This window comes from Suricata suricatta, chromosome 1, assembly GCF_006229205.1.
Source record: "Suricata suricatta isolate VVHF042 chromosome 1, meerkat_22Aug2017_6uvM2_HiC, whole genome shotgun sequence".
In the NCBI taxonomy this organism is placed as follows: domain Eukaryota; kingdom Metazoa; phylum Chordata; class Mammalia; order Carnivora; family Herpestidae; genus Suricata; species Suricata suricatta.
The window spans coordinates 173642900-173663130 of NC_043700.1; the positions used below are offsets into that span (position 1 = coordinate 173642900).

General features: G+C 43.0%; 1 protein-coding gene across 1 annotated transcript in view; it reads right to left on the minus strand.

The window, feature by feature from the left end:
• Positions 1–16118: 16118 nt before the first annotated feature.
• Positions 16119–20231, minus strand: part of TBC1D19 (TBC1 domain family member 19) — a 144738-nt gene continuing 140625 nt past the window's right edge. The window contains exons 20-21 of the mRNA XM_029947755.1: positions 17641–17711; positions 16119–16612 (exon numbers count right to left, since the gene is read on the minus strand). Of these exons, the coding sequence (XP_029803615.1) occupies positions 16538–16612; positions 17641–17711 (146 nt within the window). The 3' untranslated portion in view covers positions 16119–16537. The remainder of the gene's footprint in view (positions 16613–17640; positions 17712–20231) is intronic.

Below are 20231 nucleotides of genomic sequence, written 5' to 3' on the forward strand. Positions count from 1 at the left end.
AAAGCATACCCACTTTATTTCTCAGAGACGACAAGTCCTTTTGCCTTAAAGGGAAAAAAATAGGACTGGCTGATGCTTCTACCAAATAGCTTATTTTTTTAATGTGCTTTTTTATCCTGGAATGAGTTATTCTGATTTGTTCTGATCTTCCTGGCCGATTCAGAATGTTCTTCGGGAGGCCTTCAGTCTGAAACCAGACCCTCCCCCTCCTCCATTTTGATAGAAAGTGTCTTTCTCAACTAACGCAAGTCCTCATCAGTGAGCAGCATCTAGACTCAATCACTCCTCATGCTCTTAATTAAAGCTTCAAGTTGGAAACTACGTGGTGAGATTCGTTATTCAAAATACCAAGAGAAAACATAAGCAGGCCTCATCTCTTGCTGTAACAATGCCAGTTTTCCATAATCTGACCTTCTTTTGACACCAGTGGACCAGAACCTTCCTTCAAAGGAGTGTATGTATTTTTATAACCAAGATGCACAAGATGACGACAGAGGATTATCTTCAGTCATTAAAGACGTTGGAACATTCTTTATTACAGATGGAAAAAATAGCCCGGCGGTGAGTTACAATTCCTGTTTGCAGAGCTGACTTGAGCTGTCTTTTGTTGTTACAAGGTGTGGACTCCAACTGCAGGATTCCAAGCACCTATGTTCTTTGGAACCAGTATTTAAAAGCAGATTAGATACGTGACTCACACATTCTGCAATCATACTTTGCAGAATAGCGAGAACCATGTGCAATCATCAAAAAATGCAAATATACTAACAAACCAGAAAACTCTCTGTATATTTTTCCCGGAACAAGCTCTGTTTCTTTTCGAGGGAAACTTAGTGATGCGTTGCTTTTAGGACACATGCTATGTTTTATTCTTCCGTGATCTTTTTGTTTGTTTGTCTTATAGGAAAAGAACCAATGTTGTTGTCAATCCATAAATCATTCTGGAATATGAGCGAATACATGATCAGTTATAGGGTGAACTGGGAGTCCACAAGATGCCAGTGTCAAAAGAAATCCAGTGCGGCAATAAAGCTTTTGGTCACCCTTCAACATAGAACATACATGAAATTTAAGACAAAGATGCAAAACTGTGCAAGCACTACTCTAACCCCAGTTCTGACGTTTGGCTGGTGATAGCTTTTAAGCTCAAGCTCATCCCTCCCCTCTCCCTTCCTGCCCACCTCTGGGCAAGCTGATGAGAAAGCGCAGGCCCACCACTCCATTGGCACCAGAGGGAGGAGCAAACCACGCAAGGCCTCGTCTGTGCAGGAGCCCTCGCCCAGCCTCCCCCCTCTTCTAACCACAATGAAAAGCAACGCCAGTTGCCTTTCCCTGCTCCCTGGAGCCATTCTTGGACCTCCTTGGAAGCCTGCCCTGCAGCTGGCTCCCCCAGAAAGTCTGATCATGTGAGTCACCACCCTTTTCATACCCTCTCGGCACGTGTGTGTGTGGGGGGGGGGCATCATCAGTTTCGACATCTGAACCAAACTTTGGGGGGGGGGAGTCCCGCCTCCCTCCGCAGGGTGGTCACAACAAAATGGTATGGTCCCATTAAACAGTGTTTATGAACATTCACATATTAATAATCCTCCCCATTAGCAGAAAAAAACCAACCCACAGAGAAATATACTGAAACTTGGACAGTGGTTACCTCCGAGTGGTAGGATATGGGCGTTCTCTTTCTTCTTCCCATTTCTCTGGATTTTCTACACATCCTGCTATGAAGATATGATTTTATGTGTGTATGCAAACAGCAGTGTGGCATGCAACAGAGTCAAAAATGTTCTGCCTTAAGGAAAATGCTCAAATCATTTTGATCAGTTTTAACTTTACCTAATCCTGAATTACATATACCAAAAAACAAAATCAAGGCTCCCATGATCGGTTCCCTCTTTTAAAAAGAAGAAAGAGGAAGCATAAGAGCATGAAGTTAAGTTTCACTTTTTAGGAAAGTTTTAATCTAATCTTTGAAACTATTTGGATGAAAGTCAGCAGGGGAAACATATTTCTGCTTAAAAAAAAAGTCTTTATCCTCAGGACTCAAAGGCTGAACTCTTTTAAACCTAGAACCATTTAAAAATGTTAATTAAAAGTGCATTAACATAGCATCTTGTACATGTGTGGCCATTCCTTGTCTTGAGGATTTCCATTCTGAGAACAGTGAGTCTTGTTTTGTAAATTTCCTACTCAAAGGATTGCTGGGGCGGGGGTGGATGTGGGTGGATGGGGCGAGGCGGTTGCGGGGCGTGAAGGGGCTTGGGGGGGTGCGAAGCAGACACTCATGACCTCCTGGGAAGAGGCATTACTTTCCCCCATCCTAGAGTTGAGGGAACAGATGTAAAAGGTCACGGGACTAAGAAGCGGCAGAGCTAGCCTTCTGGACCCGGCCGACTGATCTGAAATCCCCAATCCCTCTTCCCTCTAGATGATCCTGATTTAAAAGGGGCTGAACAAACAAGGATGTTCAGTAGAGCAGCTGTCCTCAAACTTGAGGCTTCCCTGGAATCGCCTAAAGGGCTTGCTCAGACACGTGCTGGGTCCCCCCTACCAGGGATTCAGATTCAGCCCATCTAGGACAGCGCCCGAGAACGTGCATTTCTAAAGAGTTCTCAGGCAATGCTGACGCTATTTCCCAGGAACCACACAGAACCAGCGAGGGAGAGCAGTCTTACTCTGGGACTTTTACAGGGCAGGAGTTTCTAGGCTTGAATCTTAGAGCCCTGAAGGGGTTCCTCTAATGCACTGGATGCTTCCGGCTGCCAGAGGGTCTCAGGGGCCCAGAGACAGCCAAGCTGCACACCTGGGACATTTCTTGGAGTGTCAGGTAGTTTTCCCCCAGAGGTGCTTCCCCCTCTGCTCCCCATTGGTTAATTAGCTACCTCCCTAGGAACGGTTTCACTAGCCCAATTACTTATAAAACAGGAAATGTATTCTTTTGTTGCCGCCTTCAAAACAGCTCCATTTAAATTGTATTCCGGAGATTTTCATTAGGGTTGGGGAAGTGAAGGCAGGGGCTTACATCTACTTAGACCAGTCATGGGAGACCAGAGGCCACTCCCAAGGGGCTGGGCCCAACCCACAGACTGCACTGAGCGAACAGGGGCTGGGACCAGGGTTTTGGAAAGGCTGTTGAACCTTCCCTGGGGAGTGAAGCTCTCCCTTGGCTATCTTTTGGGGGAACAATAAGGATTAATTATGCTATCAGCCCAGAGGAGAAATCTGCTCAGCCCTGAGCTACACTCATTCTTGTAGGTCCCGGAATGGCTTTCTCTGAATCCTTAGAAACTGGCAAGAAATTAGAGTCTTAAGGATCTGGAAAAGAAAACCGTGTTATTCCAGAGGGTAAACACATTGTGTCCAGATGACTCCTTTTATCTGGCATGTGGAAAATGCCTTGTGAGTAGTGCTCAGAAAAATATCAGTGAACAAACCCCCCGGTTAAAAACACAGGATGATCCCAATGGAGAAACTGAAATTTTAAGAATCTCCGACTTGGCTGCCTTTGCATTGGGCACCCTAAGGTCTCGGTTTTTCCCTCCCCTCTCTTTTTTCTTTCCTCTATCAAACCCAGAGAAAAGGGAGTCGGTTTGCTCTGTGGTATAGACGGGGTTCTGCCCCATCAGGAATGGGGCCAGGGGAGGCTGTCAGGGGGCTTCCTCAGCCTCGGGGTGTCTGGAGGGAAGCCCTTATCCAGCCTTTGCCTCGCAAGCAGCCATCGCCGCCCTGCTGCGGGCCAGGGGACCGGAGTCTGGGCCTCAGCACCCCACCCCGGGGCTGCCTCACCCTGGCGAGTCCCACACAACCCGCTGATGACAGTGGCCAGAGTCCTGCCAAGCGAGAGAAATATGCAAATCATAAGCCGGAGTGGGAACAGCGCGTGTTAGGTCCTGCCGGGCGGCGGTCTCAGACCACATCTCGCACGTCACGAGTGGAGCCAGGACGCAAACCAAATCACGTTCTGTCCTGCCGGGTCTGTCAGGCCCTCAAGCCTGTGGCCCCTGTTCTCCTGGCTTGTTTCCCAGCGTTCCGGCTCGAGCTTTTGCAGTTTGGACGGGGCCCAAAGTCCACGTAGGGGTGCGGGGGACCGAGAGGGAGCACTGTCCCGGGGAGCACTGCGGAGCCCAGACCCAGGAACCCAGGGCAACGTGAGGAAAGGAGAGACTAGGGAAAGAGAAAGCAGCCAGCCCGGGGAGAGGTGGGCGGCCAGCCAGCAGGGTGATCTTGGCTGGGGCTGCGGTGCGGCCGTCAGCTGCCCCAGGAACCAGCTGGCAGAGGAACCCGCACCAGGGGTGAAGCAGGCTGGAAGGCGGCGGAAGCTGGGCGGCACCCCTCCCCTTCCCCAGGGTTCCTTGGCTTACCTCCCACCGAGGTGAGCAGGCCAGGCCTGTGCCTACAGGAGCTTGCCCGCATCCTGTGCTGCGCGTACTGGGTGGTATTGTGGTAGGAAACCCAGGTCGTTTCATTTTACACCAGAAACTCCACGTCCCCAGCCGCAGCTGGCATGGGGGGAACTTGTTAGAAATCTCAGACCCCCCCCTCCATCCACTGCATCAGCATCTGTGATTTAAGATGCTCCCAGGGGATTCCTAGGAGCACTAAAGACGGAAGAGAACAGCCTTGAGCACCGGTTTCCAAACCTGGCTGTACTTTGGCAGAATTTAAAAAATGTTTTGATACCTGGGCTCCACCCCCGGAGATTCTGACTGACTTGCGTAGGGTTGTGGCCTGGGTATCAGGATTTCTATTTTATTTTATTTTTTAATGTTTATTTATTTTTGAGAGAGAGCCAGCGGGGGAGGAGGCAGAGAGAGGGAGAGAGAAAAGCCCAAGCAGGCTCTGGGCTGTCCGTGGAGAGCCTGACACGGGGCTCAAACTCACCAACCATGAGATCATGACCTGAGCCAAGATCAAGAGTTGGACTCTTACCTGTCGGAGCCACCCAGGTGCCTCTGGCTATCAGGATTTTTAAATGATTCCATAGTGACTCCAGCATGCAGTAAAGTTTGAGAAACACTGTCTAAAGTGCTGGAGATTTTTCTCCTAGACTACTGCTTCTCAACTGTTCATGCAACAGAAATTACCGGGAGATCTTATAGAAATTTGGATTCTCATTCAGTCGTCTGGAAGAAAAGGAGATTCCGTCGTTCTAATGGGCTCCAATGCTCCTTAGATGCTAATGCTGCCGGTCCAAGGACCTCACTTTGAGAAGCAAGATTTTAAGACATATGAAAGTGACCATTGGAAAGAAAGGCAGTGAAATAAAAACAGGGAAAATCCAGCTTTGTGACACCTGGCCCTGCGCAGCAGGGTAGTGTAGGAGAAAGACCTGGGGATCCAGAGGTGCTGGAGTTCTACCTTCCCCCCAGCAGCCGTGGAAACTTGAACAACTTACGTAAGTTTCCAGATCATCAGTTTCATTAATTGAAGAAAGGGTATAAGGCCTATCTAATAGAGCTATGTAAAGCTATAACGTGACTTACCATCCCAAGGTTTCCTGTAGAAAAAAGACAAAACAAGGAAACACAACAAACACCAAAAATTGTACTTGCAGAGAATTTTTTGGAAATAAAAAAGGATTTGAAATTACATGTTGAAGGAACACACCATGAACCTCAGAAGATCAACAAGAAACAACCGACATCAAGACATATTTTAGTCACTTGGCTTTAAAGAAAGAGAAACAAATCCTTAGAAAACAGAGGCAAAACGACAGGTCTAAGGAAAAGAGAATTAGATTATCATCTCATTTCGGGGCAGAAGAAAAGAGAATAACATTATTTAAGATACTCAAGGAAAGAAAATGGGAGTCAAGGATTTTATATCCAGCCAAACTTACTTTCAAGTAAAAAAGGACACAAACTGTAATCAGGATGCAGGCCTTGGGGGTTATTGTCCCTCTCATGAGCCCTTCTTGAGGACTCTACTAGAAAACAAGCTTCAGACAACTAAAGTGATTCGTAAGACATTGTCGTAAGTATTGCTGGTGAGGACTCAATATAGTTACTTGTAGGACCAAGACTAAATAAGGGTGAAATAGAAAGGGGTGTGGTATATTTTGACTATATGCTCTGAAACATAGAGATGGTGCAACTATAAATAATATTACAAGCATGAGGTGTACATATGACATAGACATTTAAGAACCTTTTTGTGTTCAGGTGATAGTTTTGTTATTTTGCGACTGTGGTATGTGAATTGTTGGATAAAATAAACCATTATAGATATTTTGTTCTGTCATTTCTTGTGTACCTGAGAAGCATGTTTACCAATGTTGAGGAAATGAGATACAGATATTATATGGAAATGCTATATTTGAATAGGAAATTACCGCCTATTTGTGGTTGAATGTTATTTTTTAATGGAGCTAAGATAATTAATGTGAGTTCCTTCTACTTTTCTAATACAAGACTGTAGAGTACAAATTTCCCACCAAACACTGTTTTAGCTGCATTCCAAACATTTCCACAGATTGTGTTTTCATTTAGTTCAAATACTCTCTAATTTCCCTTTTTAATTTATTCTTTGATTCATGGGTTATTTAGCAGTGTGTTCGTTTCCAAATCGTTGGAGTCTTCTCTAGCTCTCTTTGCTATTGATTTGCACTATTGTTCCATCGTTACCAGAGAACGTACTTTGTATGGCTGGAGCCCTTTTCAGTCTGTTGAGACCCCTTAGATGACCCAGGATATGCTCTGTGTTCCAGAAGAGTTCTGTGTGCACTTGAAATGAATGTGTGTTTAGCTGTTGTTGGATGAAGTGGTCTCTAAATATGATTAGATGAACGTGGTTAAGAATGGTGTTCTTTTATTTCCTTACTGATTTTTTCTGCCCACTTTGTGAATAACTGAGGGATGTTGAAACCTCTGACTACAATTTTAGATTTGTCTATTTTTCTTAGCATTATCAATTTTGCTTCATATATTTAGAAACTCAGCTATGTGTATCGATGTTTGGGACTGCTCTGTATTCTTGATGACCTCATATTTTATCATGATAATGTTCTCTGTTTTGAAATCTGACTTGTCTGATACTAATATAGCCACTCCAGCTTACTTTTGATTAGTGATGGCCTGCTAACTCTTTGTTCATCATTTTCCTTTTCATCTAATTATGTTTTCATGTTAAAATAGGCTTATTATGAGGAACATGTAGTTAGGTACTGGGGTTTGTTTTTGTTTTTGTTTTTGCTTGTTTGCCTGTTTTTATCCACTCTGTCAGTCTCTGCCTTTTATCTGAAATGTTGACACTTAAAACTTATAAAGTGATTATTGATGTGGTTGAATAGTTTATTTTCTGTTTTCACCATCTGATTTTTGTTTTTGAGAGGTATTTCCACTGGGTAAGGAATTCTAGGTTGACAGTATTTTTTGCAGTGCTTTATCAATGTTGGTCTGCTGTCCTCCATTTTGCATATTTCCAACAGTGATATGCTACGGTCCTTAATCCTGCTGTTCTGCACAGAATGGAAATTCTCAGGCTGCTTTTAAGTTTTTTTTCTCTTCATCACTGGTTTTAACCAAATTTATGATGCATCTTGCGCTCTCCCCGACAAGAGTAAAATACACATGCATTTTTTTTTAATTTATTTTGAGACACAGAGAGACAGAGCATGAGCAGGGTGGGACAGAGAGAGAGAGGGAAACACAGAATCCAAAGCAGGCTCCAGGCTCTGAGCTGTCAGCACAGAGCCCAACACGGGGCTCTAACCCATGAACCAATGAAATTGAGATCATGACCTGAGTCAAAGTCAGAGGCTTAACCCACTGAGCCACCCAGGTGCCCCAATACACATTCATTTCAAGCGTGCACAGAACTCTTTGGTAACACAGAACATCTCTTGGGTCGCCTAACAAGTCTCAACAGATTTCAAAAGACTCCTACCAAATCAAAGAGGGAAATTAGATAGTATTTAAACTAAATGAAAACACAATGTATGGGAATTTTTGGAATGCAGCTAAAACAGCATTTAGTGGGAAATTTAGTGGTACTGAATAGCATTTTATAGATAAAGAAATTAAGGCTTATAAAGGTTAGGTAATTTTACCAAGGTCGCACAGCTAGCAAAAAAAGGAGCTGGCTGTCAAGTCTAAGTCAACTAGGGTATAAATAAAAACAGAAGATGTTGTGTTGTTTTCAACAGTAGTGACTATTTCCTGTCTCTAGCACAGGAGTTATTAAGATGCATGGTTCTCTATGTACCCCAGGAACTCTCCTTGTCTCTTCCAACCAACTCCCTCACAGGGACTAGTTGTCTGGTGCTTCCTCAGAATAAAGAGATTCTGAGGGCGATACGGGGAGGTGTTTTCACACAGTGGTTGAGTGTACTGGTAAGAGAAGTGTGAAAGGTCATTCCTACTCACCAGAGGAGGCCCCTGACCTTATCCTACAGGTGCAGCCCTCGGGTGGCTTTCTGCCCAGGGGAGTTCCATGCCTCGTGCATTGACCCCTCACAACATTTCTGTACTGCATCACCAGCTTGGTAATATCAGGTCTCTGACAGAGTTGGGGTTCCATCAGCCTGTCCGTGGATCCAATTCTTTCTTTCTGCATATGTATTCAAGTCTTCTTATTTTCTTTAGGCTCTCACACATGAATGCTTAATCATTCAGCCAATTTTCATCAGGGAGGATGCCCAACAGCACAAAAAATTGTATGCCCTTTTTGAAGGTAAGGCTTATAGTCCTTTGTAAGGTGACAGAAGGAAAAAGAAAAACCTGCTTATTTCTCCCTATAGAGTCTTATCATTGACAGTATTTTTTTAATTTTTTTAATCTTTATTTACTTTTGAGAGAGAGAGAGTGAGAGAAAGAGAGTGGGAGAGAGACAGTGTGAGCAGGGAAGCACAGAGAGAGAGGGAGATACAGAATCCCAAGCAGGCTCCAGGCTCTGAGCTGTCAGCATAGAGCCTGACATGGGGCTTGAACCTACAAACCATGAGATCATGACTTGAGCCAAAGTTGGAGGGCTTCACTAACTGAGACATCCAGGTACCCCTTGCTATTGACATTCTTAATCCTCATTCATTCATTCATTCATTCATTCTCTCTCTCTCTCTCCCTCCTTCCCTCTCTCTCTCTCTCTCTCTTTCTTTAGGTCAGGTCATCACCGTACATGCTATGGGTGCAAATTAAGTTGTGTATTAGAGATAATTTGTTGCTTTCTATTTCATGAAGACTTTGCAGTGATTACATTTATCACAGAGGGCTCCTTTTGCCTGAGCAGTGAAAACAGTCTCTCCCCAAGTGGTGGGTAAGTTGAAACAATGAACAGGCAAAAGCCAAAAAAGGGAGAAGAGAACCAAAATCACTAGATGGGGGGAAAAAAATAGCGAGGTCCCCAAACTCGTGCCGTGCTACGTCAGAGACACCCACAACTGCAGCGGACTCTAAGCAGACGCCAAGCTCAGGCTGCCGGAGGGAGCAGCTACTGCATCCGGAAGAAGCGGTCTGACCACAGCGTTAGGCAGGATGGTCAGTCGGCTCCGGGCCGGTCAGCCCACCCGCACACCCTTGTTCACCTCGCTCTCCACCAGAACTCCGAGCCTCTCAGTCATCGGTGATCTAAACTTCCTTCCTCTCACTGAGCTGACTCCCACCCCACTCTTTCTTCCCTTCCCTATTAAGTAGCATTTCCCTTCGTCTTTGTGATTCCCAATTCCCGGTGTGCAATCAACAACAAACTCTTGTGTTTTTCACCCTCTTCCAGAAGGTTTTCTTCACCTCCTCACTTAACTAGAAGCAGGCTGTCTTCTGGGGACACGGTTTCTTTGCAGCTCTCTCACACGCATGATTTCTTTCCTCTTACACCCGAAGGGATTCAGCAGCAGCCTTACTCCTCAATGCCAGTTTGAGTTTTACTCCCCCTTCCCTCTTCCCACCCCTCCTGCCTCTTGGAGGCTCACGCCATCTGCTCATGCCACCCTTCCTCCTCCAGGTTACAGTTACGAACTAGTAGTTGCTGAGTCTTTCCTCCTGATTCTCAGTAAAACTAACTCGCAAGTCTGTTTCCTTCTTCTTCCCTATTTCTGTCATCCTTCCTGGTGACTTCAATATTTATACTGATGATTCATCCAACACCATGGACTCTCAGTTTCCTGACTCCTTATATTTTCAGTGACGTTTTCTTCTACTCTACCTTAGCTCTCCACCATGCCTTAGATCTTGGCATCAACAAAAATGGCACCAAGTTCAAAATTTCAAATGCAAATATCTCATTACGGTTACAAACATTATCCTTCCAAGTTACTTGAAGTACCTTTCCTTTAACAATGCTTTTACTCAGGGCGCCTGGGTGGCTCAGTTGGTTAAGTGTCCAACTCCGGCTCAGGTCATGATCTCACGGTTTGTGTGTTTGAGTCCCACATTGGGCTTTCTGCTGTCAGTGCAGAGCCTGCTTTGGAAACTCTGTCCCCCCCCCCCATCCTCTGCCCCTTCTGCACTCTCTCTCTAAAAAAATAAATATTTTGGGGCGCCTGGGTGGCTTAGTCGGTTGAGTATCCAACTTCGGTTCAGGTCATGATCTCAGGGTTCGTGGGTTCAAGCCCTGCTTCAGACTCTGTGCTGATCACTGAGAGCCTGGAGCCTGCTTCGGATTCTGTGTCTCTTTCTCTCTGCCCCTTCCCTGTTCATACTTTGTCTCTCTCTGTCTCTCAAAAATAAATAAAATGTAAAAAAAAATTTTTAATAAAAAAATATTTTTAGAAAATGCTTTTTACTTTTTTTGTTTTTACCTTGACTCTCCCACCTGTCTGTATCCATATCTAGCACCACCCCATACTTATCCTTCATTTCTTTTCTTTTCTAGCTTATAATCCATGGCCCATTATTATCATTTTTTCCTTGCAATCCTTAACTTCCTCGCCCGGTTGAATAAGGCTTGGAGGTCCAATAAACAGCACCTGTCTTCCTGCCTGCGTTCTGGGAGCTTGAGAGAGAAAATTAAAACCCTGGCAGATGAAAGCTGATGCGGAGGATATGTCATGTTTCTTACTGGTATAGTTAATCCCAGGGGCTGTGACTTACTTTTGCAGCAAGGACAGGGTTTTCAAAACGCATGCACTCAGTGATGCTCTGAACAACGGTAGCCACCCCTCTAACCACCTTCCCCTTCCGTGCTGCGGGATCCAGACTTTCCAAAGCCAGGGTACTGAGCAGCAGTGCAGAACACATGCTTGCTTTGGGTTGCTGGGTCCCAAGTGAAAGAGGGGAGAAAGGAGTGGGCTTTCTATCCTTACTCACTGATCCCAACCTCATCAATAATAGAATTTACTCCCCTCCGTGGGAAGAGGGAGGGGGGAGCATTATTACACCAATGGACTGCTCCACACAGAAAGAAATGTGAGGACTGGGCAATGCACTTCCCCCCAGCCCTCTCTTCCTGTTATGCTTCTCTTGGAATAGCCCAACTTGGCGGGGCTCTCCCCTCTCCCTTCTGCAGAGCAGAAGGTAGTCTTCAGAATACTTTTACACGTTTTATCTTATTTGATCATTATAAAAACCACATGAGAGGCACTGGACATGCAGAAATCATCTATTTTATAGGTAAGAGAATTAAAGCATTGTGAACTTGCTATGTTACAGTTGATATGGTAAATCCAACTTATCTGAGAGGAGGTGGACTAATTTCCTGTTGTTGCTGCAATAAATGACTACAGATTTAGTGGCTTAAAACAACACGAATTTACGATTTTACAGTTCCGGAGGTCAGAGGCCGTAAGATCATGGTATCAGCAGGGCTGGGTTTTTCCTAAAGGCTGGAGGGGAGAATCCATTACCTTGCCTTCTCCGGCCACTACATCGACCTGCATTCCTTCCTCCATTTTCAAAGCCAGTAGCACATCTTACACTCCTTCCCTGACTCAGACACTCCTGCCCGCCTCCCTCTTTCCCTTATAAGGACCCTTGTCAATACATTGGACCCACCTGACAACCCAAAGTAATCTCTCCATCTCAAAATCTAACTTAGTCACATAAACAAAGTGTCTTTTGTCTTGTAAGGTCACATATTCACGGAGTTCAGGGACTGGGACAAGGGGACCATTAGTCTTCCTACCACAGGAGGGATGGCACCACTGCTGGCAGGAAGAGACGTGAGTATGCCCTTTACCTAGGAAGCACTGTCTCTTACCAGGTTGGTTACTGAGAAAGCAAGCATGCAGACGCGTATAAACACGGAATGCTCAGCAAAGCACCTAGTTCTGAGTAAGGAGTGAATGTGTGTTGAATGTACACAACACAGTATCTAAGAACAAAGTTTTAAGGATAAAGAATAACTGAAGAGGTAATACACAAACAATTGCTTAACTAACGTAATAAAGGCACTGATAACACCTGAGGCCACCTGCTTACATTAAAAGGAATAATTTGAAGACGCCATTGGGATGATCAGGAACTGACCAAATTCATCTCCCCTGTGTATCAATAGGTCTCTCACCTTCTTCTGAATCTGTTTCCTTTCCTCCCACTGTTTTATTCCTAAATTCCCAAACTATTATACTGATATATATTTAAAATACTTACTGTGCTTATTCAAGAAAGAGGTACATTTGATTTAAAAATCTATATCCTATTGCAAATTCTAGTCAGTGAATAAAAAAGGCATATAAATTTGAAAAAAAATGTAAAATTGTCTTTATTTATGGATGACATATTGTATATGTAGGAAATCTTAGGGAAGCTACAAAAAGGGATATTAGAAGTGGTAAAGTTTAGCAAGGTCTCCGGATACAAGGTCAATATTAAAAAAATCAATCCTGTTTCTATATATTAACAAACCATTGGAAATTGAAATTAAAAATACCATTTACAATAGCATAAAAATGTGAAATAATGAGGGATATTTTGACAAAACATGTATGAAACTCTATATGGAGAACTACAAAATATTACTGAATGGAATTAAAGAAGACAACTAGATGGAGAGATAGCTCAGGTCATGGATTGTAATGCTCAATATTGAGGAAATCAACTGTCTCTGACTGATCTATAGATTCCTAGAGATTCAATGTGATCTCAACACAAGTCTTGGCACCTTTAAGAAAACTGGTACAAATGGAAAAACTGATTCTAAAAGTTATTTAGAAATGTAAAGAATTTAGAACAGACAAAATAGTTTTGACATAGGGAACAAAATTAGAGGACTGAAAACTGATTTCAAGATTGACTCTAAAGCTTCAGAATCAACACAGCATGGCATTGGAGAAGGAGAGACATAAATCCATGGAACAAAATAGTCCAGAAATAAGCCAACAGATATGTGATCAGCTGATTTTATACAGAGAGGCTGACATAGAAGGGATAGGGTTTTTTTTTTTTTTTAAATAGGGCTGGGACTGAAGATCCATTTGTGTTTGTACCCCCCGACTTGTTCTAAAAATTGTTGAGCCCTTCATACTTAGGACTGGTCACTGAAACCTGCCTTCAGGATAAGGGAACATGAGAATCAACATAGATACAAAACCTGTCACTCAACACTCTAAGCACCTGTATTAGTGGACAGTTTTATGAGAACAAAGAGAAGGGCATAATTAATTCCACTTATGGACTCCTGGGTGTCTTCACAATAGGCCACAAAATGGGCCTTGACGTATGGAGGTCCCTCTGGTAGAGACTAGGTGCATGGCCACACCTGGCTGATGCCCAGCAAGTAATCTGGTGAAACTTAAGTCCAGGATAATGGATCAGAGTGGGGCTAGGGTGGAAAGACCGAACTGTGGCGAAGTTTCCCTGCTGTGCTACGTAGCCTGGACTTTGTCCTTAAGCAACAGTGTGTTGTTTAATTTTATGCATGGAAGTGACAAACTGCACCTGTATCAGAGAGCTGTAGGAATAGATTAGCCACTTCTTGAGAAAAGAAGGAAGGAGATAAGTATAGGGGGAATAAAGCTAAGTCTTCAAGTGAAATACTGATGGGTTCCAACTCTAATGGTCTTCATTTTCTCTGAAAATAGAGAGAGTCCATGCTGAGTGTAAGGGGGCGCTATGCCGTTAAGACCAGCTGGAAATTTCAGTTGGCTGGAACGCTTTCTACCAAAAAGTTCTATCAGAAAGCCTGTTCAGAGGTACCTGGGTGGCTCAGTCGGTTAAGCGTCCGGCTTCGGCTCAGGTCATGATCTCGCAGTTCGTGGGTTCGAGCCCCGCGTCGGGCTCTGTGCTGACAGCTAGCTCAGAGCCTGGGGCCTGTCCTCGAATTCTGTCTCTCTCTCTGACCCTCCCCTGCTCATGCTTTCTCTCTCTCAAAATTAAATAAAACATCAAATATTTTAAAAAAAGAAAGCCTCTTCAATAAACTCTTCCATAATAGAAAGTCCTAAGTCATACATACGACATTAGTGGGTGAATTGAAATCCAGGAGAGTCAAACACGATTTGTCTGCTCGGCTGTTTCACCATCAGTGTGAATGCCACAGATGGAAGATGACATAGTTAACACCGGGCCCTTAGGTCCCTGGGACCCCTAGCAGAGCATCTGTGGAGGGTGTCAGGGCTTGGAAGGAGGTGGTGCGGGGAGGACACAGGAAGAAAGCCGAGAGGAGCACTGTGCCGAGGGCAGCTGGCGGCGGCCTGGCCGAGAGGGGTTTGTGATGGCAGCAAAGTGGGCACAGCAGCTTTGGGGTTCAGACTCAGAACTACTGGCTGGAGCCACCTGTTTCAAATGGAAGGACCTGCTAGGCCACACTCATGTTTCACGTTGTACAGCCCCAATCTCAAATTAGCAAATAAAGTCAGACGGGTGCTAACGACGTCAAGCGTTCTTCATATATTATCTTCTGCCACTTGGCCTTAAAATGTCATATTTAAATTTAATTACCAACATCTTCTATTTACTTGGTGTTTTGCAGTTAAGAATAAAACCACTTTCAAATATATTTTCTCATTTGGTCTTACTCAGCCTGGTCAGGTAAACACGAACAAATACAGTAATTCCCTGCTGCCTGTCCCCCCCCCCCCATTACTGGTAAGAGAGATTAATTTCTCTCGGGATTTACAGCCAGGACAAGAACTCTCAGTCCAGAGTTTTTCTACTAGAGCACTACACTGCTGCTTCACAAAGGCTTATGAATATTCCCGTAATGAAGCCAACCCTGAGCAGATCTGTGCACATTTGACCTTCATCATTTACAACTCTCTCTAACAGGGAAGGGAGGGAGATAATAGTGAAAGGCTGTGTTTATGTTTCATGATGAATGTGCATTTCCACCCACTCAATGGCAAAGCATAGGATTATACCTGAATCACTTTCAGTAGCACTGAAATGGGCTTTCTTATGAATCAATCCTGAATACGAAATTATCATTTTTTCAGTAAGTACCTGATTAATAATGCATATAATACAGATTTTTAAATTAAGAACTAGTTACATCAAACCCGGTCATACCTCTAGTCTTATGCTAAACCTCATTCACTCCCTAATGAATATATACTCTTTAAATAAAAGACTCAGGAAATACATTTGGACAAAGCTAAAGACAATGTTAAGCATTCAGTGAGAATATCAATCTATTGATTCAAAGTTTTGTTGGAATGATCAGTATCTTGAATTTGGACCTTTTTTCATATTTTATTATTCCGAATTGCAGAAATGGTACATCTTTAGGAAATAATATAAAATAAAACCCTTCACTTACAATAAAGACCAAAATAAGACTAATCCTTGCATAATGTCTTCAGTTCTAAAATGAATGTATTGTACCTACTTCTAGTTTCTCAGATGATCTGCCCTAGAAGTAAATCCTGTTAAACAAAGATTCAGCAAAAGCAGATACGTTTTGATTTTCCATCCCCTCCATCGAATCCCCAGTGCCCTCTCTGCACACGTCCAAAGCGAGAGAATCTGGCAACAGGCCTCAGCAGGGTCAAGTCTTCAAAGCAAGAGATGGAAGGTTGAGAAGTTTGAAGGGATCACTCCATAATTTTCTTTTTTCGGAAAGTGATGAATAAAATATTGTCAAATGGAGACTACCATATTTGACCATCCCCAGTAGAGACCTCTAAGGGAGAAAAAAAGTGGAAAGGGATCTACGAGATCTCTGGTGAGACAAAAGGTGTTAAAAACACCAAAGTACATTTGAATTCCATTACCTTCCTCCAGTCTCCCCACATTCTACTCCACCCCTGGCTCTGAGGGAAGACCAGTTTATTAGACAATGTGATACATTATCTAGAGATAAATTTACAAACTGACATAAGAAAATTGTCCCAGAGGCAATTACCTCTTCAAGTTTATTACAGTATCTTTAGTTCTTATTGCATATTTCCTTACATGCCTTTTACAAGTCAGGATTATATATACCGTCTGCTCAGTGTAGCCTAAGTTATGTCTATTGCTTCTCTCTTGAAAACCAGCAGCATGCAGTACAGTATTTGGTGTGCAGAGCTTTGTTTCAAAAAGTGAAAAGCTACTTAGGTTTAACTGAAGAGGGAACATGATCCATGTTGGCTTATATGCGAAGTTTAATTTTGGTTTTATGCAGAGTTTGCATAGTTCATGATTATTTTCTAATGAAAAACTCGATGTGTTGTCAGTGACCTTGAGGACGATCAGGTGACAGTAGCAAACAGAAAAATTTGAAGAAGAGGCATAACTTTTAAAGTAGAAAGGTCAGCAAGAACTGCCTGAAACAAACAAACAAACAAACAAACAGAATGATTAATATCGGTATTCTAGCTGGCCCACGGAAGCCTACGAAATAAGGCACAGCAGAAACACAGCTGCAGTGTAATTCTGGCTTTGACACACTCTCTGAGTTCTTCACATTTGTCCTAAAAATCTGTACTGAAGCTACAGCCTCCCTTCGCTTTTCTCAATATCTTAATGTGAGAACATGTGCAAAACGCTAAAACGTGCAGTAGAAAATAACCTGGACCTTTGCCTCGAGGCTTCTTCAAATATACAAGGTAGCATGAGTTTATAAGAGGTCTAATATTTCAACTTGCTTCTATAAATAAACGTACATTATGAATCTTTGTCCCGTTCTACTAGTATAAGGAGTATCTGGCTTCAGGAAATCATTTTTGAGATGGAACTAATGTTTATTCAGTTGCAAGATGCATAAACATCCTCTTCCCTTAAACAAAGAATGTAGGCAGCTATTTTAAGGGTAAAATTTAAATTTCTATGAGAGATGACAAATAGAGTAATATGGCAAGCCAGTATTGAATTGAACTGTGTTTCAGGTATAAATTATACTGTTGAAAAGAAACGTTAAAAAATTAACTCATTTTTTAAAATGACCCAAAAAAGCCAGTGTATCTTTACTGTATCATCCAAACACATGCTCTTACACTCTCTCGACTAGATTTTCTTTATTCTAGCAGAATACGTGGATGTGAACAACAATAAGAAAATGCAACTTAAGCTCCAAGCCTTTCTACTAAAACTACTGGGTATCTTATTTCCTGTAACAGTTATAATGCTTTCCCATAATAATCTTGTATGCGACTCCTTCGCAAGAAGACTGTTTTCAACTAATTAAGGAACTTTGAATACTTCATATTACTTAGCTCGAAACTTATAGGCTTTACCCCAGTGAAAAAATTAGGCTATGAGTAATGTGTGTCCTATGCATCTGAGACTAAAGTGCCCGAGCCTGGCGCGGTCTCAGGAACTATTTCCATCCCATCCGAGTGAAACTTATCCTTACTTCGGCTGCAGCCAGTGATGTCACCTCCATCAGGTTCACTGCTCGGAAAGCAAACACAGCAGCTGCCAGGACTGGAAAAGAATGCACACGATTTCAACTGCTGACCTACTCATCAGCCTGACAGATTTACTGCTGTGCCCACAAGCCGCTCAGAACTGGAGCTTTACATGACTTGGCACACATGCATTCTGCGTTTAGGTCTTGTGATGAATGGAAATGGTCTCCTCTGGAGAACAGAGGGTCTGCTGGATAGATAAACGGAATCCCATGGTTTGGGGGAAAAGGAACAGTCAGTGGTCTTAAAGGAGCCATTTTTAGAATTGGTTTCTTTTATGCCTGTAACTTAAACTACAATAAATTGCATGAAGGTCTAATGATCGCTTATAAATAAAGGCTTATTTGATGCAGGTGTTTTTTACTAATGCAACAGGATTCTGAAAAGTTATATGGAGACTGTTTTTTTAAATTTATCAGATCATGTTTCATATGTATCAAGATGTCCTGATAGAAATGTGGCAATAAAGCATTTTCTTAAAAAATATTCTATAATATTTGTTACACTTTTATATTCAGCATGGACTTTCTCAGAGTGCATAAATGGACAGGTCTGTGGGGGGAGAGCTGCTGCGGACCAATCCTGAAATTGACATCAACGGTGGCTACAGGAAAAAGAACTTGAAACTTTGAAAAAACGTTATAGGACACCTTGAAGGTCAATAAAGTATGTGGCGTAGAAAGCAACATTTGGATTTTTGTTTTTATCATATACGTATGAAAAGAACGTAATGCTAACATGTAATCTTTCTTCTTACATCAGCTGCCGTCAAGCCCCACGTGCGGGAATGCGTCATCACGACCAGCGAAAGGACCCAGGTAAGGAGTGGGTGCCCAGGTAAGAAGATGCTACTGCCTCAAGATGGCCCTTGACTTCTCCCCCTTTTTTCTCTTTCATCATCAGTGGTGGTAGTTTACTCTCTACCCAACAAGTCCTTGAAATTTAGGAAATAAATGGCAAGGAATCTTCAAAACTATTTGAAAGACTGGCTCCTAAGTTTCCGGCATGGCTAATGTAAGCATACAGTTTTTAAAAATACATTTTTACTATGGGAATAACAACAATGCTACTGATGGTTCTCATACCAACCCTGAGAGTTAAGTCCCGTTGCTGGCCCCGTCATAGGAAGGTGGAAACTGAGGCCCAGTGAGTTCGGATGACATGTTCAGAGCCACACAGGTAGAAAGCAGGGGAGTGAGAACTTAACCCTGGCTCTGGAGCCTGAGCGTCAGCCACTCACTGTGTGATGACTTTACTGAGCCTGACAGTAGTAATGAAAGTACCAATGTACTTTATTGAGAATGAAAGTAGTGAGGAGTCTCCCAGACACGAAAATCTGGGTGCCTGCCTCGGAATCCTCCCTGCTGGCCTTCAGAATGGTTTTCCAGGGACGGCCTGAAGGTTGATGCTGTGATGATCCCGGGCTCTGACCCACGAGTAGAAGTCAACATCCAGACCTCTTTTCCCCAGACAGAGACACAGAGCAACCAGCCCAGCCTGGGAAACAAAGGCGTTTTTTCTAGGGCACAATAGATCTTGGACAGTCTGGCAAAAAAGCACTATAACTAGTCAGGCAGGAAAATTCTGGGGGAAGAAAGATGGTAGCAGTAAAGCAATTTTTAAAAAGCCAAATTAGTTGGGATTATTTAGTTTGTAACAAAGGATATAAGAAATCAGGGACAAAGACCTTTACCTTTTAACTGAAAAGGAGAAAACTTAAGTACTTTAAAGTCACTGAGTTTCTATGTTTATAAGAGTATCAAAGAAAATAATTTCTTTCAACCCGCAATTTCCTTATAGTTTTCCTAATATCTGGAATCGTTTTGACAATGGAGACATTTGAGAGCTAAGGAGTGTGACTGCTACTTCCTTTTTTGTGTATAACTTAACAGAGTTGGTGACAGCTTGACAGGATGGCCAAACTTTCTGCTGTGGCAGGAAAGGGTTTTACATGGTGGGAAATTGTTTTTCCAAAGGTAGATAAGAGGAGGAAAAAAAGATCAGTTCACTAATTGACCTCGGCATCCAAAACACTTATGTGCTCATAAGCTTTATTTATCTTGGTGTCACATCACAGAAGCTCCCGTGTGTGGCCTCATGTTTGCTTTGCCCAGCCCTTCCGCGGACACTCCTGTTTGCTAAGGAGAAGAGCTCGCCACTTTGGGACATTTTCAACTGCAACCATGCTGCATGTGAAATATAGAGACTCTCATATTTACTTCTGGCCTTTTAAGCTATGCTCATTACTTTCATTCTAAGCAACTCTATCAAAAACATTAAGGCACCTTTGCTTTAAACTGTCCCTCAAAAGACCCTCATTAATTAATAGCGAATTTTTAGTAATATTTGCTAAACTAGTAATATTTACTCAAAATTTCTAAAGAGTATATAATAACTGACTTGGGCAAAAAAGGCGGTCCCGGAATATTCATCCCCCAAAGTGTTGGAAATGACAACGAGTTTGGGTACACCTGCGTGAACTTATCCATCCTGTGGCTCTTTATCTGAATTCATGGAAAGGGAGTCTAGTTCCATC